This window comes from Hippopotamus amphibius, chromosome 8 (assembly GCF_030028045.1).
Source record: "Hippopotamus amphibius kiboko isolate mHipAmp2 chromosome 8, mHipAmp2.hap2, whole genome shotgun sequence".
In the NCBI taxonomy this organism is placed as follows: domain Eukaryota; kingdom Metazoa; phylum Chordata; class Mammalia; order Artiodactyla; family Hippopotamidae; genus Hippopotamus; species Hippopotamus amphibius.
The window spans coordinates 39,265,383-39,289,416 of NC_080193.1; the positions used below are offsets into that span (position 1 = coordinate 39,265,383).

At 38.6% G+C, this 24,034-nt stretch overlaps 1 protein-coding gene across 2 annotated transcripts in view; it reads left to right on the top strand.

Annotated features, from left to right (window-relative positions):
- The window catches only part of CNTNAP5 (contactin associated protein family member 5), an 893,955-nt gene that overhangs the window by 184,494 nt on the left and 685,427 nt on the right, over positions 1–24,034 (top strand). For both annotated transcript variants that reach the window (XM_057745525.1, XM_057745526.1), the window contains exon 2: positions 12,322–12,426. In XM_057745525.1, coding sequence (XP_057601508.1) covers positions 12,322–12,426 — 105 coding nt within the window. The remainder of the gene's footprint in view (positions 1–12,321; positions 12,427–24,034) is intronic.

The following is a 24,034-nucleotide window of genomic DNA, read 5'->3' on the forward strand; positions in this document are numbered from 1 at the left end:
TTAATTTTATTTTTTAAATTATTTTAATTGAAATAGAGTTGATTTACAATGTTGTGTTAATTTCTGCTGAACAGCAACGTGTTTCAGTGATACATATACATACATTCTCTTTTTAAAATATTCGTTTCCATATGGTTTATCATAGGATATTGAGTGTATTTCCCTGCAAGCACTCACAGTCTTGATTTTCTTCCCTGTGTGACTTGGGCAAACAAGTCTCTTTAGTGTTGCCCAGAGAGTTCCAATGTTAGAGAACTGCTCTTTTCCTATCCATATTTTTAACCCCACTTGAAGATGGTCCTCCATTTATCTAAAATCTACTTAACATATAATGATTGAGCAACTGATCTGTGGTCATCACTGTGAACAGCGATGACAGTAGAAAGATAAGTAAAACATGGTCCCTGATTGCAAAGAGCTGGGGGCCTGATGTGTGACAACATCATCAAAACACAAGCCCATCACTGTGACGTTCCTCCTCGAGAGAGGCACACATAAGACAACAAAGACCCCAAAGGAGAAAGTGGTTCTCTCTGCCTGGAGAGATTAAGGCATGCTTCTGGGAGCATCTACACACTGTGCAGGGAGTAGCAGTTGATGGGTGGGCAAGAGGAAGGCAACTCAGGAGACATTCAGGACAGAGTCACATGTGGAGGGGCACAGAGGGGTGACACAGTGTGTCCTGAAAGCTGCCAGGAATTTGGCAAGTCTGTTCACAGACTGAGCAGTAAGGAGTGTCAGCAGAAAAGTAACCAAGAGGGGCTGCCCTGGTGGCACAGTTGTTAAACATCCGCCTGCCAATGCAGGGGACTTGGGTTGGAGTCCTGGTCTGGGAAGATCCCACATGCCACGGAGCAACTAAGCCCATGCGCTTCAACTACTGAAATGCAACTATTGAGCCCACGTGCCATAACTACTGAAGCTCGCGTGCCTACAGCCTGTGCACCACAACAAAGAGTAGCCCCCACTCCCGCACCTAGAGAAAGCCTGCCTGCAGCAATAAAGACCCAACATAGCCAACAAATAAATTAATTAATTAATTTTTTAAAAAGTAACCAAGAGTCTGATGGTGAAGAGATATCTAGAAGCAAGGAACTAGAGTTTAATTCTGAAGGCATGGGGAGCTATATACCTCAGGTCAATGGGATAGTTCTTTTTTTCCTGAATATAGTGCTCATTGCTCATCCATCTTTGGACAATTAAGAATGAATCTCCTTACTTGCACTCGAATGTTCATAGCACCTCTATTCACAACAGTCAAGATATGGAAGCAACCTAAATGTCCACTGACAGATGAATGCATAAAGAAGATGCAGGTCATATATACAACGAAATACTACTCAGCCATAAAAAATAAGGAAATAATGTCATTAGCAGCAACATGGATGGACCTAGAGATTACCATACTAAGCGAAGTAAGTCAGACAGAGAAGACAAATATTATATGATATCACTTATATGTGGAATCTAAAATATGACACTAAGGAACTTATTTAAGAAACAGGAACAGACATAAAAAACAGATGTGTGGTTGCCAAGGGGAGGATGGGAGGGGGGAATGGATTGGGAGTTTGGGGTTAGCAGATGCAAACTATTATATAGAGAATGGATGAGCAACAAGGTCCTACTGTAGAGCACAGGGAACTCTATTCAATATCCTGTGATAAACCATAGTGGGAAAGAATAGGAAAAAAAGAGAATTCATCTCTTTATAACATCTTATGACTTGTCATCAAGATACATATATATATATATACATCTTTTACTCCCCTGATATTACTTATTATATGTATCTCAAAGAAAGATGTGAAGTCTTAAGTATCATTTGGACATCGTTTTGATGTGTGATTCATTCATCATCTCTCTTTTGCTTGATTCAAATTTGTTAATTTTAGAAACAAATTTTAGAGCTTCCCAAGTCTCCAGGATAACAAAATAGGGAGTCTTTGAAACCAGAAATCTTGACATGATCCTTCCTCCTTACCTCCATTTCAAATCACCAGACAATGATGATTCTTACATGACTGAGTTGCCTTCCCTTCTCCCCATCCCAATTACGATTGTTTTAGTTCAGACCTTTATTATTTCTTCTTTACTATTTCCTTAGGCTTTGATTGGGTCCTCCTGTCACCAATCTCTTACCCTCATTCTCCTACCCCATCCTCACCCCAGACATGTGTACAAGTACACATGCTCCATTCTCCTCCCTGAAATCAGAATGAACTTTCTAAAATACAAATTGATGTGACTGTCTCATCCAAAGCAGTGTTTCTCAACTTTTTAAGCTTATAAACCAAAAACACAAACTTGGAAGTCCCTACTTAACATGTCACAAGTTGTTTGTTTGTTTAGTAAATAAAGTATAAGGACTAAAAGAAATCCAGATATTTTCTACAGTCTTATCCCTCGGAATGTTATATAAGTGCTGTGCTTCCTGTTTCCCTTTAGACTCATGAGTCTGTGGACCATATAGCATAGTGCACATTGTGCTTAAGAACTATTAAATGCATCCAAAATAAAAATGTGACCAAACTTAGATAGTGTACTGTGCTTGGTCTTGGAGCATAAGTAATACATACACAGAAAAGCTCTTGGTACAGAATTATCCTATGTACCCTGAAGAGCTGATAAAGAAATACTGTTAAAACCATCTGGATGGACAAAGTAAAAAAGATATAGTGGAGGGTATAAGAAAGATCATTTTTTTTAAAAAGCAGTGGCTGGAGATGTTGATCTTGAATCTAAGGAGGAAAGAAAGGTAGAAAATAGAAAATAAAGGGAATTAAAGTGTGTCCAGTCATGCGCCAATCACTGGGTTAAATATTTAACATGAATTGTCTCTTTTTGTTCTCATAACAAGCCTGAATATAGTTATGGTTCCCATTATACATACAGAAGACTGAGATGAAATAACTTCCCAAAGGACATATAATTAGTAAGCTGCAGATTCAGGATCTGAATTCAGACTGGGCTGGAATCCAATGTCTGCCTCTTTGCAAATATATAACATTCTCCAAGTCGTCTAGAAAACACACACACACGCACAGAGACAGATCATGATCTTGAAGTACCACTGCCGCTGTCCCTTAGCTGCCATTATTTTCTCATCTACAAAGACCAATAAGAGTCAATATTTGTTCGAATTATCAGAACATGTTTATCCCATCCACTCATAAAAGGCTGGCATCGACCCTCATGGGGTTGTTCTGTCAGCCAGCTGGCCAGTCCCCAACTCAAGCCTATCTTCTCAATCAGGCATTTTTCCTAAATTCTAATGAGTAGATTGATGACACACAGAGATTATAGTGCTTCCTTTAGGAACTCTATGCCTAGACCCATTAGAGATGAAAAGGGTTTTATAAATGTGTATGGATTGATCGAGCTGCACGTGAAGATTGTAGTTTCCTGAATAACCAGGATTTTCAGTGTAATTTAGAACCACTCAGTGCAGCATCATGATTAGCTATTGGAAGTTTAGCTCCAGCGTATTCACAAAAGAATAGATATATGCTGAGAAAGACACAGCTCGAGGGAAGGAATTCTCAACCCTGATGAGCACTGAATGGACAGAAGTACTGTCTTTACAATTCTCCAGTTGTTGCCTTTTCTTTCCTTTAATATGCTATGCATGATCATTTGAACCATGCACAAGTAAAAACACATTCTTTCTCTTTTATAATTTTTAAAGCTTTTATCTTATTTTCCCCATTTTCCCAATCTTATCATTTTATATGTGTATCTGATTTGTTCATGTATTAAGCTTTGCTTAAAAACCCAAAAAATTCTGAAACTGATTTGTTGCTACTTTATAATGGTGTGTGTGGGGGGTGGGGGCAGCGGTATGCGTGTCTGCCTGTGTATTGCATGGAGTATTGATGGGTGGAGAGGGCAAGAGGGATACAGGAGTGTATAGAAACAAAGTTGGATTTAGGACATTTTAAAATAGATAACATTTTATTTTTTCAAAGATTTGCTTTTTTTCTTATCAGTCTCTTCTAAAAACTTCCCAAGTAATCCAGCCACCAATCTCAGCTTCTCATATTCCAGAAATTTCTAAGCCTTTTTCACCCATCCAAGAGTTCATGTCTTCTAGCTAATTCAGCTAAGTTAAGAAGGACCTTTCATAATCCTAAAGATGTAAAAAGTAGATTTAGCACATTTGAATTTCACAATCTTGAGTGATCTTTTGAAGGGCATGGTCCCCTGACCAAACATTATCCCAACAACAAGCCCTGTACTGCTGATTCTGCCTGTTGGATGTTACTTTCTGACTCTTTGGTCATCCTGTAACCCCCATCAGTGACACCATGCCTTACACTCAGTTTGGACCTGTTTTATGTTAATAACTCCCTCTTTGTTCTTTCATTTTCATGATGCCACTTCTGGAAGCCAAATTGAAGGCTGGTGTGCCTAATAAGTCTTGGTGGAGAAAATATGCCGAAAGCATGTTTTAGAAAGAATGCTTCAATGACAGTAGAGCCCATTGTAAACTCAGCAGCCTTATAAAATTATAACATGATATTTAAAAGCATGAATTAGGATCAAGCAATGGGCAAGCGAGAAAAACTAGAGTATACATCTGAGAGATTTTTCTAAGCAACAACAACAAAAAATGGTAGGACTTGTAACTTTTACCCTTTCCCTCAACAAAGATTTATTGGACATATACATAGTTCCCAATATTAAGTAGTATAGTTAAAAAAAAAATCCTTGCTTAAAGCGACGCTTTATATTCTACACATAATTAGTATCTCATATGCCTCCCATCCAAGGATCTTAAGAAACATTTTTTAAATCAGATTAAGTCATTGATAAATTAGACTTAGGGATAGAAAAGAAAAAAATGAAACAAAGCAATAAATTGTTAACGTGTTATTCTTAACCTGAGAATCAAAAAAAAAAAAAAAAAAGTCCATCAGTGTTAGTAGGGGTAATCTGACAAGAAAGAAATTTAGGCAAGCATATTTTGAAGCCATTGTCTTTGGGCTAATTATGGGACACCCATGTACAGATGTTCTTGAAAATCCAAGAAGGAAAGAGCTAAACACACAAGATAATCAAATGAGAGACTGGCCCTTGAGGCATTCCTGCCATCGTTTTAGGGCTGGGAATCAGATTTTCAGACAGATGATGTACATAGGATCACACAGACCTTGGTTCAAAGCCCAGTTTGGACACAGACTAGAGTGTGAAACAAACAAACTTGTAGGTTGCTCACCCATCCATTAGGAATGACGTCTCCCCCTGGCTGTACTGCAGGGACTGCTGATCACCTAGAAGAGAAACTGCCCAGAGGCAGGAAAGAATTAAAGCTGCTGCTGCCACTGCCGCCTTGTTACTGTTTTAGTGGATTTGATTATGATAAATTCCTAGCAAGCCACTTGTAAGTGAACATCAGTACCTCCAAACCAAGTCTCTCCTAAAATCTTTTTTTTAAAGCTCTTATGGAATATAATTGCTTTACACGGTTGTGCCAGTTTTTGCTGTACACCAAAGTGAATCAGCTGTGTTTATACATATATTCCCATATCCTCTCCCTCCCGCAACTCCCTACCTCCCTCCCTATCCCACCCCTCTAAGTCATCACCCATCATCAAGCTCATCTCCCTGTGTTATGCAGCAGCTTCCCACTAGCTATCTATTTTATGTTTGGTAGTGTATATACATCAATGCTACTCTCTCACTTTGTCCCAGCTTCCCCTTTGTGCCCATCCCCCCCCCCCACACACAGCATGTCCTCAAATCCATTCTCTACACCTGCATCTTTATTGTTGCCCTGTCACTGGGTTCATCAGTACCATTTTTTTAGATTACATATATATGAGTTAGTATACAGTATTGGTTTTTATCTTTCTGGCTTACTTCGCTCTGTATGACAGTCTCTAGGTCCATCCACCTCACTACAAATAACTCAATTTCATTCCTTCTTATGGCTGAGTAATATTCCATCGTATATATGTGCCACATCTTCTTTATCCATTCATCTGTTGATGGGCATTTAGGTTACTTCCATGTCCTGGCTATTGTAAATAGTGCTGCAATGAACATTGTGGCACATCTTGACTAGAATGATTTTAAAAGCCTAGAAAGAACCCAAGTGCTCCTGTTAATCCCTAGACAGGACCAGCCCCCTTTGGGGATGCCCTGGCTGTACCCCTATCTGTCCATCACCCGTCACAACTGTGGGTCAGTGAGGGGTGTGTCCATCTCCATCATGTTGGAGGAATTGGTTACAATTGCTCTTACTATCTTGAAAGGCTGACAGAAACTCTGACACCTAGAATGTGCCCAGGTAAAGATTGTTGATGGAACAAATGAACCATCACCTCCGCTGTTTGTAGTGGAGGAATCTGTAGCACAGAAAGGTAAAAATGAGAGCACATTCACAGTGACGAAAGAAGAGGACCCAGGATTCCTTGATCTTAAGCCAAAGGTCTCCTGCATATAATTGTTCATACACATCAGGAGCTTTGAAAAAAATGCATGGATTATCTTTCAACCCAGAGTAAATGCCTGGCTTCTTGAGCTTAGGGTCTGTGTCCTTGACTTGAATTCTGTCTCCCCACAGCAAAGGGCACAAGCAGGTGTACGCAGCTGGTAATCAAAAGGCAAGTAGCACTGCATTATGGTGGAGATGGATGTCAGGGGAGCACAGGTTTGATCTTCTTTTCCTGACCCATTTTAGGGAGCCATGTTTCTTAGTCTGCGCATGATGTAGTCATTTATCTTGTAGGATTTCATGGTGGAACGAGGGAATGGGGTCAGAGTCAAGAGTAATATTAGAGTATTTATTTTTGTTGTTTGCTAAGTGAAATTGTAGGGAACAAGGGGGAAAATTAATGAAGCTAAAAGCATGAGTTGCCACTTCCAGGCCTCATTGTAGGCACTACACAAAACACATGCTTTATGTCTTTTAAGCAAAGTGAGCCATTAGGTGTGCAATGCTAAGAGGAATTTTATCTCACCTGTAAATACAGGTGAACCCCTTAAGCTCCAAATCCCCATATACAGACAATTTACTCTAGTCATCAAGGCGATGCTCACAATTTAACTTCAGTTACCATCTGTAACTCTATTGGTATTCTAATAATAATGAATGAAAATATACATCGGCAACCAAAAATGTTACTTAAAGTAGAATCATCTTAAAGAGTCAATGATCATTTTTAAGAAGCTGTGTAAATACCATATTTGCACAGAATTCTCTTTTGTGCTTTTATCTTTTAATTAATGTGAAAGAAGACCTTTAATATTCAACTATAGATGTATATTGAGGGAAAAATTATCCCCACTTATTCAGATTGAAAATATCAAAGAAAATGCTGGCCTTGAATATGCATACAAATATTAATCAGGAAATAAATACATTTATTTTCTTCTTTCATCTTCTCTTTGTGGGTTTTTCCACCCTTTTATGGTGGGTAAGAGAGAGTGTTGAAGGAAGAAATGAAGGCAAAAAAAAGTAAGAAATTCAAATTCTTTTGAAAATTATAGACTATTCTTCAGTGTTTTTCTCTTATCCAGGAAATGAAACTATGCCCTTCCTCTTGCAGAAAATAAGTCACTTGTTAAAACAAATGTTATGAAGACTGATATAACTAATGGTCACCAGACTTAGGCACAGGTGGCAGGTAATTCTGACCAGTGGTCACCATCTGCGATGAGGAAACCTGAATTTCCATCCAGGCCAGTCTATTAATTAGCTGACCAATCCTTAGCAAGCCTGACATCTCCTTCAATCCTGAGGTTTTCATTTATAAAGTGAAGTGCTTGAATTTCACCATTTCAGTGGTTCCTTCTGGTTTTGACATCATCTTAGTCTATGAATGTAGTACTAAGTCTTTTGCAAATAGGATTGGGTTTATTCAGCACCCACTGATGGGAAGAGCTGAGGTGCTTTTGGTCACATCCATAGGTGTGGATTTTTATCTGCCTGGGTGGGCTTGGAGGTGGCCTTTATCGTGTAAAGGAAAACAAGGTGGCAGTTCATTTATTTGTCAAAGAAAAGTGGAGATTAATAATGTGAATAAAGGTTTGCATTTTTACATAGCCTTTTAATTTCCCCTGATTTCTGCAACACATCTTTGAGAGGAAAAGCCCATGAATGGGCTTTTTCAGGAAATATTTTGAAAATATTCTACTACGCCAATGCATCTGTGAAGTGCAGTTCATTTCTGGAAAAATCATTATGGTCCCTCCAGGTTCTGTGTTCCACCGGAAGCCTGACTTTTAGTTCCGCCTTATGTTTTTCCTAAATTTCAGACATCTCTCTCTCCCCCAATTTCTTCACCTTTTCCTCTTTCCTCATGTAAATACAAATAAACATCCACCGCAGTTTTGGAAGAACCGACTGATGGATTTAGCATGCAAACACACTGTCAGAAGGCTGAGATGTGAGTGGTGCCTAAAATTTAACAACAACATGGGTCTGCTTATTTAAAGCCTGCAGGGATGGTGGAGCAGATGGTGCTTTGCGCTTTCCTTCTCAGCCATGTGTTTGGTGCGATGTCGGCCTGCACTCAGGAAGGCTGCCAGTCCTCAGATGGCAATGACTGCCCCATGCAATGCTGTCCTCACTCTCCTGCATGTCTTTACCCCTTCCTCTCCCCTCCACTTCCTATCCTCCTTCTCATCAGGTCCACTGCAAACCTTTAGTGCAAAAGAGCTTTTGGTGATATCAATTCTCAAGCAGGTTTTATAACACAGACATGAGATCCCAGGAATAAAATTGTTGAAAACAGTTGCTCTCGATTGCAAGCAGGTATCACAGGCAATTCATATACTGCTTCCTGGGCTCATTCTATGCTTTACCCTTTAATGGGGGACTTTTTCTATCTCTTCTCATTCCATATTTAAAATGATTCTACAGCCAAATGTGGCAGAGATGACTCTCTTGATTTTGCGGACGACTGAGATACAGCTTAGCACATTGGAATGTGTTAACTGGAGTCACCAGGGCAAGAGAAGAAACCAGTCTAGGATGGGAAGCTCCCAGCCTTAGTCATCCTGACGTCTTCCACTGTCCTAAGCAGTCCAAAATCAGGAATTTTTACAAAATTAATTACAGTTCACTCTTGGACATTGTGGGTTTTGGCATGCCTATCTCCAAAATGTTGGAAAAACCGGCCTCTGGATTAGAGGTTCTGCATCCGTGGATTCAACACTGTAGCACTGTACTACATATATATATTGGGAAAAAAAAAATCTGGTATAAGTAGACCTGCACAGTTCAAACCAGTGTTGTCTAAGTGTCAACAGTGGTGTCCTTGTTTATGCCAGATCATTTCTTGTCAGCTTTAAGAATAGGACACGTCTAAAAATAATACACATTTTTGCATCAAAAATGCTTATATGGACAAATTCTTAATTCCCAATCATGAGGGTAACTTGATTACCAATATGAGTCCTGGTCTATTCTCAGTTTAGGTGACTCATCAGGTTTGTCCGTCTGACATAGAGAAGACAGAGGGAACTACTTATTGGCCAGTGGGGGGTGGAAGGGTCTTTCTTCCTTTCTGATTAGAAATGTTCCCATTCGTATCACTTTTAAGGATAGAGGAGCAAAAGCTGAGGTCACTGTGATGTCCAGGGTCTGTGAGAAAAGGGGTCCTGAAGAATCCTCTCCAGACCTTTCCATTAGCACAGATTGTTTATAATGGATTTACCAATTTCCAAAGTGGAAACACTGACTGCACAAACGGAGATACAAGGAAGGTACATTTCACAAGAGCAAATGGACAGTGGGGAAAGAGCAGCTGATGTGAGGCCAGTGGGATTGGAAGGTTACTTCTCTCCAAGGCCAGCACCTGGTGGAAAAATGGACCGCACGGGGCTGGAGAAGACTGGAGAGACCACTTGCCAGACATGTGATTAGTTTGGTACCCATGTAATTGGCTTGAGTGTAATGTTGGTGAAACTCTCCTCAACTGTCCCATCCATCTATTGACTTGTTTACATCTTTATATTTTTCAGTGGTCTCTGAGCTCCTTGAAGTCTGAGACTCAATTTTACTCAAATGTATTCCCAATGCCTGTTCAAGGTCAAGCATATAGTGGGACCTTATAAATATTTATTGGACCAAATTGAATTGAAATGATTAGGCTACTTTAGTTTTTACCTAGGGGAAAAATAGAGTTATGAGCACAATATGTCATCAAAAATGTCATCAGTGACACATTAAAAAGAAAAATAAAAAACAACAACAAAAGAACCTAATCAAAATGGTAACAGTACCAACAAAGTCCTACTGTAGAGCACAAGGAACTATATTCAATATCCTGTGATAAACCATAATGGAAAAGAATGTAAAAAAGGATGTGTGTGTATATATATATATACACACACATCTGAATCACTTTGCTGTACAGCAGGAATTAACACATTGTTGTAAATCAACTATACTTCAATGAAAATATTGGAAAAAATGATAGCAGAGTTTTATACCTGCTTTATGTTTAAGAAATAGATAAAGACTATAATAAATATGGTAGTTGACTTTTGAAAGATCTTCAGTTTGCTTGTGGAAGTGGGTGTTAGGAGGGTTGTGAGCTGTAACTACAGATGTGGGTAGATGATGCTCATAACAGGGCTGGGAAGAAAAATATTTTGTGGTGTTTGGTGTGTGTGTGTGGTGTATACCTCTGGGGATCAGTCCAGTTGGGTTCAAGCTTTGTCATTCACCTGTTTCCTGATGATGAAACCAGCATAAGCAAGTGGAAGATTTCCATTATGTTCAGATTGCTTCCTGAAATATAAATAGAGTAACAAATTCATGTTCCCAAACAAGTGTGTTGGAAGGGTGCGTGCACCCCCTCTCACCTGCATCTTATGCCTGAGATGCCCATTAAAGTGGCCTCGAGTTCTGCTTTCTATTCGCAGAATGCCCATAACTACTGAGGTGCCCTTGCTCTGATTTTTGTGTTATTCCTTCTCAGTGAGGATCTTGTTCTATTTTGTGTTTGTCAAATACCTCAAAATGTTTTTCAAACATTTGTGTTTGGGAAAAACTCAAAATATACTTTGCCAGTTGATTTTTTAACACATTGAACAAACAAAAACTCAATCCTTATGTTTCTCATTAATTTTCCTACAATTAGATGAAATACTGGTCTCTAAGAATTTTCTGGGTAAACAGGCAACCTCATAATCCTATGTACATTTCTTTTAAAAATGTCAACTCAGCTCTTCCTGAGAGCCTTTGACACCATGAAGTTACTTTCAAACTGGATAACACATTTCAATTTGTTTAAAATGAGTATGTCTAGATTTCATGAGATCATTGTGCAATATGCTTCAAGATCAATTGTATACAAAATGGAAAAATGGTAAAAGGGTTGGTGCTGTTAGGTGGATTGATTGATTGATTTATTCCTTCCTTGTTTCCTTCCTTCCTTCCTTTACACACCATTTCATTCTTTAAGTAAACTTTTATCAAAAGGTATTGTGTGCCAGATTATTTGCTAAGGTCCCACAAAGAGCATGCTACCTCTTGGAGAATGCAAACAAATAAATGAATGATTACAAGCTCTTTAGATGGCCAATATGCTATGTGAAAAACAGAGTCCTGGACATGAGGTTGGATGGTCAGGGCAATCTAGAGGTGCATATCTGCATCTCTGCCCATGGCCCCACCCTGTTCCACATCTGGGCAGCATCAAAGAAGCCTTAGAAGGCTTACCTACCACATTTGGGAAAGGCTAGAAGGGTAGATACTGAAAGAAATGTCAGATTCAAGATTGTACAAATTTGGGGGCTATTCTCTACTACTTCATAGCATACAAATGAATTATTAAAATTAGTAACTCATTTTCCAAAGATTTTCACACAACTGGGAGTGAGACATTCTAAGTCATTCTGTCCCTCTAGATAGAACTTTTACAAGAGTCCTTGGGGATTAAAGACGGGCTAGTAGTTAAACAATGTTCCCCATTTTTAAACCATCTCCCCTCTTATAGAAGAAGCTCACTAGCCATAACTTGAGGCTCTGGTCAAGTGGTTGATGGAAGGAATGGAGGGATAGCTGGATTTTGAGTTAGACAAATCCGGGCAAGAATTCTGGCCACACTGTTTTCTAGTGTTGTGACCTTGGACAAACTGCTTAACATCTTTGAACTTGAGTCACCCCAACTGTAAAAGAAACTTAACCCCTGTCTTTCAGGGTTGTTGTGAGGAGTCAGTGAAATAGCATATGGAAACAAGTAGTACCAGCCTTGTTCAGAGCAGATAGTTAATAAGTGGTGGTGGTTAATGCCTTGAGTTCTCTCTCTGTGAAACACTTCTTACTAATGGAATTTTTTTTCTCTCTCTCCCCTTTCATTCTAGACAACTGTGATGACCCGTTAGCATCCTTGCTCTCTCCAATGGCTTTTTCCAGCTCCTCAGACCTCGCTGGTACTCACAGCTCAGCTCAGCTCAACCGGAGAGTAGGTGAGTAGGTGACAAACTCTAAAGGCAAGTGCTGAATAAGCACACAGTGGGTAAATGGAAAAAAAGGGAGCATCTTTATGTGCTGGGATCATGTCCAAGAGCAGCATTCAGGAGAAGACTGGGTAGAGGGGCGTTAACATGGAATGAAACCATGTTTCCCAGCACATAATGGATATTCAAAGTATACTGGTTACTATTTTCCTAAACCCACCTTATCCTTCTTTGATTATCATAAAAGGTTCTTGTGAAAAAGATATATTAACATAATACATGTTATCATGTTAACATAACACATGTTAACATAATACATGTATCTAACATAAATAGCTATGAAAATGTATTATTATAATAGCATGTTATCATAAGCAAGAATGAAATCCACCAAGATTTTTTCTTCAATAGCTTTAATTTTTACAATATAATAAATGTTTCTAACATTAAAAATATAAAACACTATTAAGTAAAAGTAAGAAAACACAAAAAATGTGTAATGCTACCAGCTAGATATAACTGTGGGTAAATGCTAGATGTGTATCTTTACAACATATGAGTGAAGGAAGTACAGACACCCTTAAATAATGTCTTATGTGAAATGCCTTTAACAAATATGTTGCTGGATATCAGAGAGATATATTTTATTTTTTAAATTTTTTAAGGTAATATTTTTTGAATTTATTTCATTGAAGTATAGTCGATTTACAATATTGTGTTAATTTCTACTGCCCAGGGAAGTGATTCAGATATACATATATGTATATACATTATTTTTCATATTCTTTTCCATTATGATTTATCACAGGATATTGAATATAGTTCCCTGTGCTCTACAGTATGAAACTAGTGTAATATTATATGTCAATTGTATCCTAATAAAATATTATTTCAACAGCATAAAATATGAAATACTTAGGAATAAATCTGACAAAAGATGTGAAAGATGTGTACACTTAAAACTACAAAATATTGCTTAGGGAAATCAAAGAACTAAATAAATGAAAAACACTGTGCTCATGGGTCAGAATTCCATATTGTTAAGATGTCAGTTCTTCCCAAATTAATCTAAAATTCAACAAAACCCTGTTTTATGTGGGCACGTAGCATTCCATGCTGGAGGCTGGGAAGCGCCCCACACAGGGACTTATGAATGCTGGACGAATGCCCCATGGGCACTGATGGGTGTGAAATAAAGTTTATTACTCACATGGTAAATCGCAAAAGGATTCCCCAAAGAGTAGGGCTTGGTGTGGAGTGAAAGAAGATAGAGGGTGGTGGTGGCGGCTTTGAATTTTTCCTGCGGTGAGAGGGTGGAGCTGGAGGCTGGAGCGGTGCCCGTGCATGGAGTAGGGCTTGAATGATTTGAAATCCCTCCTGGTGCCAAGGGACAGAGGGACATGTGGGCCAGCAGGGGAAGGGGAGGAGCGGAGTCTTAAAAACTGTGAATCACCCGGCCTGGCATATAGAAGGCACTAAATGAGCAGAGGTGTATACAGGAGGTGCTTCTGGAATGGCAGTCACTCTAGTCTGGGGCTTTGTGGGTAGGATGGTGTGTGTTGCTGGTGGTATATGTTGCTCCCCATCCGACCATGACCTCCTCAAGCACAGAACATGACCAAGCTTACTCTCCATGCCCAGAGCCCTGCACACAGCCTGGTGCTCTGTGGTGACATCTGCTGAGTCACTGGAAACGGACATCCCATCCAGAAGGATGGAAGGAAAGGGAGGATACTTCATGTTTATCAGAGAGATATAGTTGAAATCATATTTATAATGTGTGTGTGTATATATCGTTCTATAGTTGAATTTTTTAATTTTCAAAGACATTGTCTGATGATACTTGTTTATTTACATATATAGTGAATACTCTAAACACATTTTCAAGTTAAGAAAAAATCTGTGTGCAGTTTCAAGAGGTACACTGATCTAGGAGAGTTCACATTAATTGATCTTAATATTTTCCCATCGATACATGAAGTCAATCACATTAGTAAGTTTCCAATGTTGATCCATCTTTACATTCTGGAGTGAGTCCTAATTCATTGTTGTGCTATTGATATTGTTTTTATAAAATGCAGAATGATTTTATTTGTTAACATTTTAATTTTGAGTCTCCATTCATAGTGAGATTGATTTGTAATTTTATTTATATATTTATTATATTTGTTTCATACTACACATCACAAGTATTCTGCTATAATGCAATCAATAACATAAAACTTAGTAAGTTCTATGTTTTTGTTGAGAAAATAATTTAAATGCTATTCTATAGGGGAAAGAATGGCTAATCAAAGCCCCAGCAGGGAAATATTAATAACAATTTTGGACTAACACTGCCTTTTCATGAATCCTCTTTGCCAAAAATTTTATAAAGCATTTCACCCATATTATGGTATTTAGTCTTCACAAAGATACTGTAAGGTTAGCATTATTACTTTTTTATCTTCTGATGGGTTTTCTGAGGCTCAGAGAAGTTGTATAATGTGCCTAAAATCATGAAGTTAAGAATCCAAATGCTTGGATTCAAATCTAAGTCATCTGAATCCACGGTTTTGCTCCTAACCACCACATCAGCAAATTGATTTATTAACACAGGTTTAAGAGGGCTGTATTAGAAAGAAAAGAGGTTTGGAAATTATTCTGCCAGTTGAAATGCTGGCTATGGCATTTACTTACAAGTTCTGTGAGCATCTGTTAAGTCACTTACCTTCTCTCAACCTCGTTTTTTTCAAATCTGTGAAATGACCAGTGATGCCTGCCTTGGAGCATCGTGTGCAGACTGAGACCAGATGTGCATATTCTAAAGCTCCTTCTCACTGCAGGGTGGAGAGAGACTGGACAGGGAGGTCCACTTGTCATTTCAGTAAGAAATACAGGCTGGCAGATTTTAATACAGGCTCTCCCAGAGGGCATCCTGAGCCAGAGTTGGTCTCAATCCCACCCATGAGTGCCTCAGTAGCTCCTCTGCAGTTTCTGGGGAAGCTGTGAGTCTAATCATAGGCCAACTCCCCTATTATGCACAGATACTAACAGGACAGACATGTCTGCTTCAATTTATTATCATTAACCTGCTCACGGGGGCACCTGGGTGCCTGAGCTCAAGGCTAGCATGAGTGTAGGCAGAGAGGAGGTTGACCTTCCTCCTTCTCCCAACTAGAGTCTGAATCCGAAAGGCCAGATAGGAGATACAGTCAGAGCGTCGGGATGCATCACCCATCATCATCCAAAACAGCTCCACTCCCAGTGCCAACCATTGTCCTGAGGGGAGTTTAAATAGCAGAGCTTTATAAGCCACGATGCTGAGTCCTACCTCCCAGATATTCTGAATTAATTATCTGGAATGGGATTCAAGAATGAATATTGATAAATAAGTACAAGATTTCCAGGTGACTCCAAAATGCAGCAAGACTTGCAAGTTACTAGATTGGCTGAATTCATAAATAACAAATCTCTCTATTAATTGAGCACCTACTATGTGCCAGGCAGTGTACTAAAATCTGGCACATGGCTGGTGAAAGTAGGCACAAACCCTACTCATGAAGAGTATACATGGATAATACAAATTACTGTATAGTGAATAGCTAACATTTGTGGTTAGTGATAATATTGATGTTATTATTTTGTCTCATATATATATATATATATACACATATATGCACAATACAAATGATGTATTGTGTGTATTTTATACTCATACATAAGTATATAGTACAATAATTATATACATATGGTTGGATATATACAGAGTCAGAGTCATATAGAGAGAGAAAGGTAGATATATACATGGTTGGTTTTATATATGTAAAACAAGTGTATGTGTGTGTACATATATATGTGTGTGTGTGTGTGTGTGTGTGTATATACAATCCATATGTAATAGAATGTGTATATAATGCATATGCATGTATATGTATGCATATGTGGATGTATATAGTAATATATGTATACATATATACATATATAACATACAAATTGAATATAAACATACATGGTATAATTATAATGAAAACAAAAGCTATTATGTTAGTGATATTAAGAAGATTTTACCATATGTTTTCTAAAATAAAACTGAGAAAGTTGAGAAAACTATAATTTTTAATTTACATTGAAAAATATCGGGATAAAGTAATCACTTGTCTCCTTCTAAAAACAGACTCATGTGCTGTCTGTCCACTGAAATGGCCTAGAAGTAATTAGAGCCCTGTCTAATGAACCCTTTTTTTCTACATGTCCTCCTTTAAAACTTCTTTTGTTTTATTTTAAGAAAGGAAAGACGGCAAACACACCCAAAAGAGCAAACTGTTCCACCTGGTTTGAAATCTAGGATAATGTTGGATATACATGGAAATTTCAAAGGACATCTTGGCTTCAATTTGAATTCTCTGTATAGCATTTTTAACAGCAAGTTCACAGCCAGATGCTAAATAATTGCTCCTAGCACTGTCATATCAGGCTTGGCTCCTCCCTGAATGGATGGATCCTGTGCTAGTTCATAATCCTTCTGCCAGCAGCTTTGCCTACCAGCCTACAGCTAGAAATCACAACAATATACTATGAGCATCACTGTTCTAAGCCCTTAAGGCACATCAGCTTAATTCTCACAAGTACCTTCCATGTAGGTATTAGTAGTAGTAGTAGTAGCAGTCGTAGTCATAGTTGTAGTAGTATCTTGATTTCACAGGTAAAAATGCCATAACACTGCGAGGAAAGGAAAGACTATTAGAATAAAATTTCTAGATGGATACAAAACTAGTTAATGTCTCATGGGATAATAAAAATTGGGGGGTTATGTCTTCTCTATTGGACAAACATTTATGGGTTAACATGTAGCTTCACAATATCTAAGGTCTAATGAGCCAGTGAATAGCAAAACCAAATGATGGGTACATTCTCCTCGAGAATTAAACAATCATTGAGTGGACTTGTTAAAAACTGCCTCAGGATGATGTTGAAAGGACAAACTGCAACTCTCTTTTGATTTCCAAGTTTTGGATTTTTTTAAAATAAACTCCATTCATTCATTGACTTACTTATCCCAATATTTCATGAATTCCATCTACTCTACCCCATTCAGAATTCCATGCACTTGTCAGGAAACTTCCTGTTTTCCACCGCAGAAGAAATCCACATTGTAAAACTCTTGACTTCCGTAAAGCTAAGTCTCCCTCGCTGAAATGAATATGCTCAGCTGCATCCTCCTACCTCCTCACTGCTGAAGTATTTCACAAAGATAAATTCCCTGCAAGTCCTCAGACACCCTTTAAAACTGCCACGCCTCCTAGGAATCATACACACCTTTGGCATACACTGAACATAAGAAATTAAGGACCATTTCACCTCCACTGTGTGCTCAGAGCTCACGCGTACACATCTCTGACTTACACCAGGAAGAAAAGTCACAGCTGGGAAGGTTGTCACGTCCCAAGCAGAGATCAACTCAAAAGCTGAAAAGAAAAATACAGGAAAAGTGTGCCAATGAGTCCCCTCCGACCCTGAGTAAAGCAGGTCTGAGTTCTGTCAGTGAAAAACTCATCTTTCTGTTAGAAAACACACCCTTGGAAACTGCCTTTGGCCTTAGGTACTGCTGTGGCTGCTCAGGTCTGGGCAACTCACTGAACCAGGAGGGAGATTAGGTGGTTAAAACCCACTGTAATAGTCTTCACACTGCTATCTTATCTAAGGAAGAAATCAGCCAAATGGAATTTTTTTTTTTCCTATCACATTCAGACACTCCTCACATTTCATCCACACACAAAGAAAGAGAAAGCAAAGGAGAGAACTAATTACTTTTGAAAGAAATGACAAAAGACCTTAGACTAGGGGTCAGATCACCATTAACAGAGGTTGCCAAGTCAATCTGTATAATTGTGGTTTAGGAGGGATCTAATTTTGTCAAAGGTGATTTGTTTTGTGGCAAGAAAGCTTTTGATCTGGGCTTAAAGTCACCTGGGCTGTGAGAAGCACTTACCATCAGCCGGAAACACAGGAGCTGGTGACACAGCATGAAGCCTCCACATAATGGGTTAGACCCACCTGAGAGTGAGGGGAAGTCTTTACTTTACTCTATGTGATTAGAAGGCAAATAGGAACGGACATCTTTGGCCCCATGAGAGGAGAGGTCTGTATTTTTCTTTCCCACCCTTCCCTCCCCTCCACCACCAATAGAATTTTGCAAACAATCACATTCACATGTTCCTTGAAATTTTAGTTCTTCTTCCTCACTCAATGCATTTTTGAGATGCTTGCCTGTGTAAGTCGAGATTGTGTTTCTAGCATGACAATTTTGTTGCCATGGAGAATTTGATTTTTTTAAGTCAAGGCATTTTCAACTTCCTATGCTCATGGACGAATGGAGAGGCTTAAAAATCTTCCCTCCTTTTGGCACAGAATCCATGCACATTTTTTTCTACCCCTCTTGGGCAGCACTCGAGTTGCAAAAAAAGCTAAGGACCCGTGAAGGTCTTTGGATGTTGGTTTTCATTTTGGTGCCATTGGTCCCTCCTGAGGAGACGTGGGTCGGGAACAATTCAGGAATCAGTGTCCTCACAATTCACATGATGTCAGCTGTCTGGGGACTTTTCCAGATAGCTGGGTGACAACCCTGAGGACCCAATTCCACCAGCAGCACTAAAGAGAGCACCAGTCTCCCATCTGGATTGATTGAGCCAGACGTGATATGGATATAATCTAATCTGTTCAAAAAGACAGTATGGTGTACAGAAATCTGTCACTGGATTCCCTTCTCTCCCTTTGAAGGGCTCTCTCCTTTTCCGCATCTTTCCTTTCTTTTTTCTGTCCTGGCTGCCCCCAGGAATGGCAAACATCAGGTATTATGCTTTCCTTTGTTGTCTTATATGCACCCTCTTTTCTTCAAGTATGAACTCTGTGTAGTAGCAGGGAATCACCTGGGAGTTTGTTGCAAATGCAGAATCTCAGCCTCTGCTCCAAAACTTCTGGATCAGAACCAGTGCTTTAACAACTGTTTCATTTACACATTCAAATTTGAGATGCACTATGCTAGTCCAATCCTGAAACTACCGCTCCTTCAATTCTTAAACAAAGTTGGCTAAGTCATTATGAATAAGGAATCATGCTAGAAAATAGAAACTTCAGCTTTATTTTTATCATCATGTCAGTACTCTAAGATAGTTGGTATTATTTATATTTTTCAAGATTAGGAAAGAGACTCAGAGAGGTCAAGTCACTGACCTAAGGATATACAGCTAGTTGTTGGTAAAACTTGCATTTGAATCTAATTTTGTCTACCCTGTGTTCACTAATGCCTTTATTCATGCTGATGTGAGATCTTAACCTGAGTAAAGGTATTATTGACATGACAGTCACCCCTCTCAGGTAATTCTGGCATTTCAACTAGGGTTGTCAGTATTTTAACCGGATGACTGGATATTCAGGCATCAAAGGTAAAAGAGAGACATGGACTCTATGCCCATGAAAATCATACTGGGGTCTAGTATGCCTGTGGGCAAAACTAACCTGACCTAAATATTTAAACAATGCCCCAGGCCTCTTCTCTTACTAGGACAGCTAGGGATCATTGAGGGAAGCAGGATAGAAATCTTCTGCTATTTAATAGGAGCCTTGGGACCCTGTCTCAAATGGACAAATCACATGTGATGATCCTCTCTCTCTTCATCCAGGATCATTGCAAAACGGAATGATGTTAAGAGAGGAAGGAGGAATCTTATGAATACCTTCACTCACTAATAATATGATGCTTCAAAGGCTCTAAACATCAATATTTGCCACAAAGAAAGTGATAAATAAACCCATGCAATTCACCCTTTATTTTGCTCCCAGTGACTGGTTACTTCCTTTGAAAAGCCAAGTGGATATTTCCAAGAAGCAGCCTTTAAAATGCCAGCTCAGTAAATCACCAATTTGATGTGCTAAGTTAATACTTTGCCAAGAGACACGACCTTGTACAATTCATCAGTTCACTGGTATTAACTTAAAATATTGTAACTTATAAGCAAGACTAAAAGACAATCCTCAGAATAGGAGAAAATATCTGCAAACAAATCAACAGACAAAGGATTAATCTGCAAAATACATAAACAGTTAATGCAGCTCAATATCAAAAAAACAACCCAATTAAAAAATGGGCAGAAGACCTAAATAGGCGTTTCTCCAAAGAGGCCAAGAGGCACATGAAAAGCTGCTCAACATCACTAATTATTAGAGAAATGCAAATCAAAACTACAATGAGGTATCACCTCACACTGGTTAGAATGGGCATCATAAGAAAATCTACAAACAGTAAATGCTGGAGAGGGTGTGGAGAAAAGGGAACTCTCTCGCACTGTTGGTGGGAATGTAAATTGATACAGCCACTATGGAGAACAGTATGAAGGCTCCTTGAAAAAGTAAAAATAGAATTACCATATGACCCAACAATCCCACTACTGGGCATATACCCGGAGAACACCATAATTCAAAAAGACACATGCACTCCAATGTTCATTGCAGCACTATTTGCAATAGCCAGGACATGGAAGCAACCTAAATGTCCATCAACAGATGAGTGGATAAAGAAGAAGTGGTACATATATGCAATGGAATATTACTCAGCTGTAAAAAGGAACAAAATTGAGACATTTGTAGAGACATGGAAGGACCTAGAGACTGTCATACAGAGTGAAGTGAGTCAGAAAGAGAAAAACAAATACCGTATATTAACACATATATGCGGACTATAGAAAAATGGCACAAATCAGCCAGTTTGCAAGGCAGAAATAGAGACCCAGATGTAGAGAATAAACATATGGACACCAACTGGGAAAAGCGGGGAGGGTTGGGAGGGAATGAATTAGGAGATTGGGATTGCCATATATATATTACTGATAAGAAAACAAATATCAAATTGTACACTGTAAATATATGCAGTTTATTGTATGTCAACTGTATCTCAATAAAAGTTCTTTAAAAAGATATATTGTAACTTAACAATATAGAGGTGGAATTAGGAGCAGGATAATTCATGCCATATATTCGTCTAGTGATTGGCAGTGTACTGTATTCATGAGTGTCACACCCAGGTGGCAATAAGTTGCATTTGAATAGCACATAGGATGGGGTATCGCTTTGTTTAATATGGAGTGGTTAGGTAGGATCTACTCAATCCACTTACTCAATCCCTCTAGAAGATATCTTTCACCCAAGACATTGTGGAAATTGTATTAAAAAAGATGAGCTAAGAAAAACCAAATATATAAAAAAGAAATACATTTTAAAAAGATGAGCTGAGGATTGTTGAATCCACCATATGGATTGAAAATGGTAACCTGTAACCAACTCTAAGGATACAGAAAACAGAAGCTGATATGAATGTTCAGTTCATCTTTCTCCAGGATTCAAATTCAAACATCTCTTATCCTGTGGTTCTCCCTTCCTTGGGGCCCATTTTGAGCCTTTCAAACTACACTTATCTAACTTACAGTATTTGTTTATGCAATCAGTAGACTATGTCTGGGCTTTGTTTTTCTAATTGGTATACTTTTTTTTTGTTTTTCAAATTTATTTATTTTTAGTTTTTTGGCTGTTGGGTCTTCATTGCTATGCGTGGGCTTTCTCTAGTTGCATCTAGCAGGGGCTACTCTCTGTTGCAGTGTACGGGCTCTAGGCACACGGGCTTCAGTAGTTGCAGAGCACGGGGTCATTAGTTGTGGCTCTCGGGCTCTAGAGTGCAGGCTCAGTAGTTGTGGTGCACTTTTTTGCCCGGGCTTAGTTGCTCAGGCTTAAGTTGCTCCGTGGCATGTGGGATCTTCCTGGCCCAGGAGTGGAACCCATGTCCCCTGAACTGGCAGGCAGATTCTTAACCTAATCAGTGTACTCTTTTGATAAAAATCCAGATCTTATGAAAGAATCCTTATCATTTGTTTTACTAAGGACTTGCTTCTAATAAATCTCTTCCACAAATATATCCAGAACAATCAGATATTACCCCTGGGTTATCTTTCTGTGGGTAATTTTGTGTGTAAGTAACAAAAACCTCACTAGCATGACAAAGACTCACTAGTTTGAATAAATATTAAATTATTAGGCACATGGGGATTGAGAGGCGTCTCTATTTCTTGAACACTGTGGTAGTTAAGAGGGTGTTTACCCTGTAATAATTTAAGTTAAATATTTGTTTGGTGAGATTTTTCTGTATCTGTGTTTTGTTTTACAATTTTTTAGAAGACTTAAAAATAAAATGTATTGCTCTACATAAAAGGAAGTCCTCAATGAGGACAGGCTCCAGGCTGATGGATTCAGGTCAGGGATGTCATCCTCAGCCTCAGCATCATTTTGGAGCTGATAAGCCTCCCAACATCTCAGCCAGACTCCACAAAGTTCTGGGAAACAAAGAGACTTTGTTGGTTTGGCTTGCTTTTAAGTCATCAAATTGTGATTCCTCAGAACAACGGTACAATGAGCATCAATGGGGTACAATGAGGAATGAGTTAGAAAATACTGATTGTCTGGACTTTTTCCACACCACCTGAATCAGAAACTCTGGCAGGAGGACCCAGAAATCACTGTTTTTCTAAGCTCTCTTAGTGATTCTGTTGTGCTGAGGACTGAGAACCAGCTTGGGGCAGTGAAATCTTCTCGGACCCAAGTTCACCCAACCACACCTCTGCTATATTACCAGCAGATTTTCTGTTCACTTCTGAACCTAATCATAGTCCAGGGTGATGAAGTTACCTTGACTGGCCTTAGACTAATAATCTGATATGGAGTAAGAAAATGAATAATGTCTCTTCTATCACCTCTTTCTCTCTGTTAAGCTGTATTTCTTGCTATTTTGTTGGGTTATCTTGTACATCTTCCAATCAGAGAACTAATTTCCTGATGGAAAGTTAAACTGAGGCCAGAGTTTTTGTTTCTTGTTTTTTGTTTGTTTGTTTGTTTTGTTTTTCTGAATCCAAGATGACAATGACAAACTCTAGTACTTAACCATTTTTGCGCTCATGGTGGTGAAATCTGAGTTGACATATATTATCTCAATCCTTATCTCGCGAAATCTATGAGTTGACACATATGATCTCCATCCTTGGGAAAGTAGACATTAACTGTATTATTTTCATAGAAGTAGAGAAATTACTTCTCAAAGTCACAGAGAAGAAAGTGACTCTTTCAACTCAGACACGAGACTTAGACTGGGCACTATCTTTCAAACAAAATGGCTTCAGGAAACCATGATAAATGTAGCATGTTCACTGTGCAAAATGCATGTTGTTCATGAAAGAGAAGTTTTAATTGACAATGTCAACAATATGAGATTTGCAGTGTTAAATGACTTTCAATTCCACATCTCCATTTTCCTTTCAAAGATCTTGGGAGAGTCTTTTGTTGTTGTTTGTTTTGTTTTTTGTTTTTTTGTTTTCTCTATATGCCTGAAAACAGAAAGAGTGTCTTATCTGGCTGCTCCGTCTTCTACACTGCTTTAATCATGGGTGTAACAATAATCATATATTCATTAAATGAAGAATAAATAATTCACTAAACATCCTGAGCAGCTGATGGATAGAATTAAATTGTGTTGATTTGCCAAATTAAAATAGAGCTTAGCTTCTACCATTTTATAAGAGAAATTCTAGAGCGGTGGTAT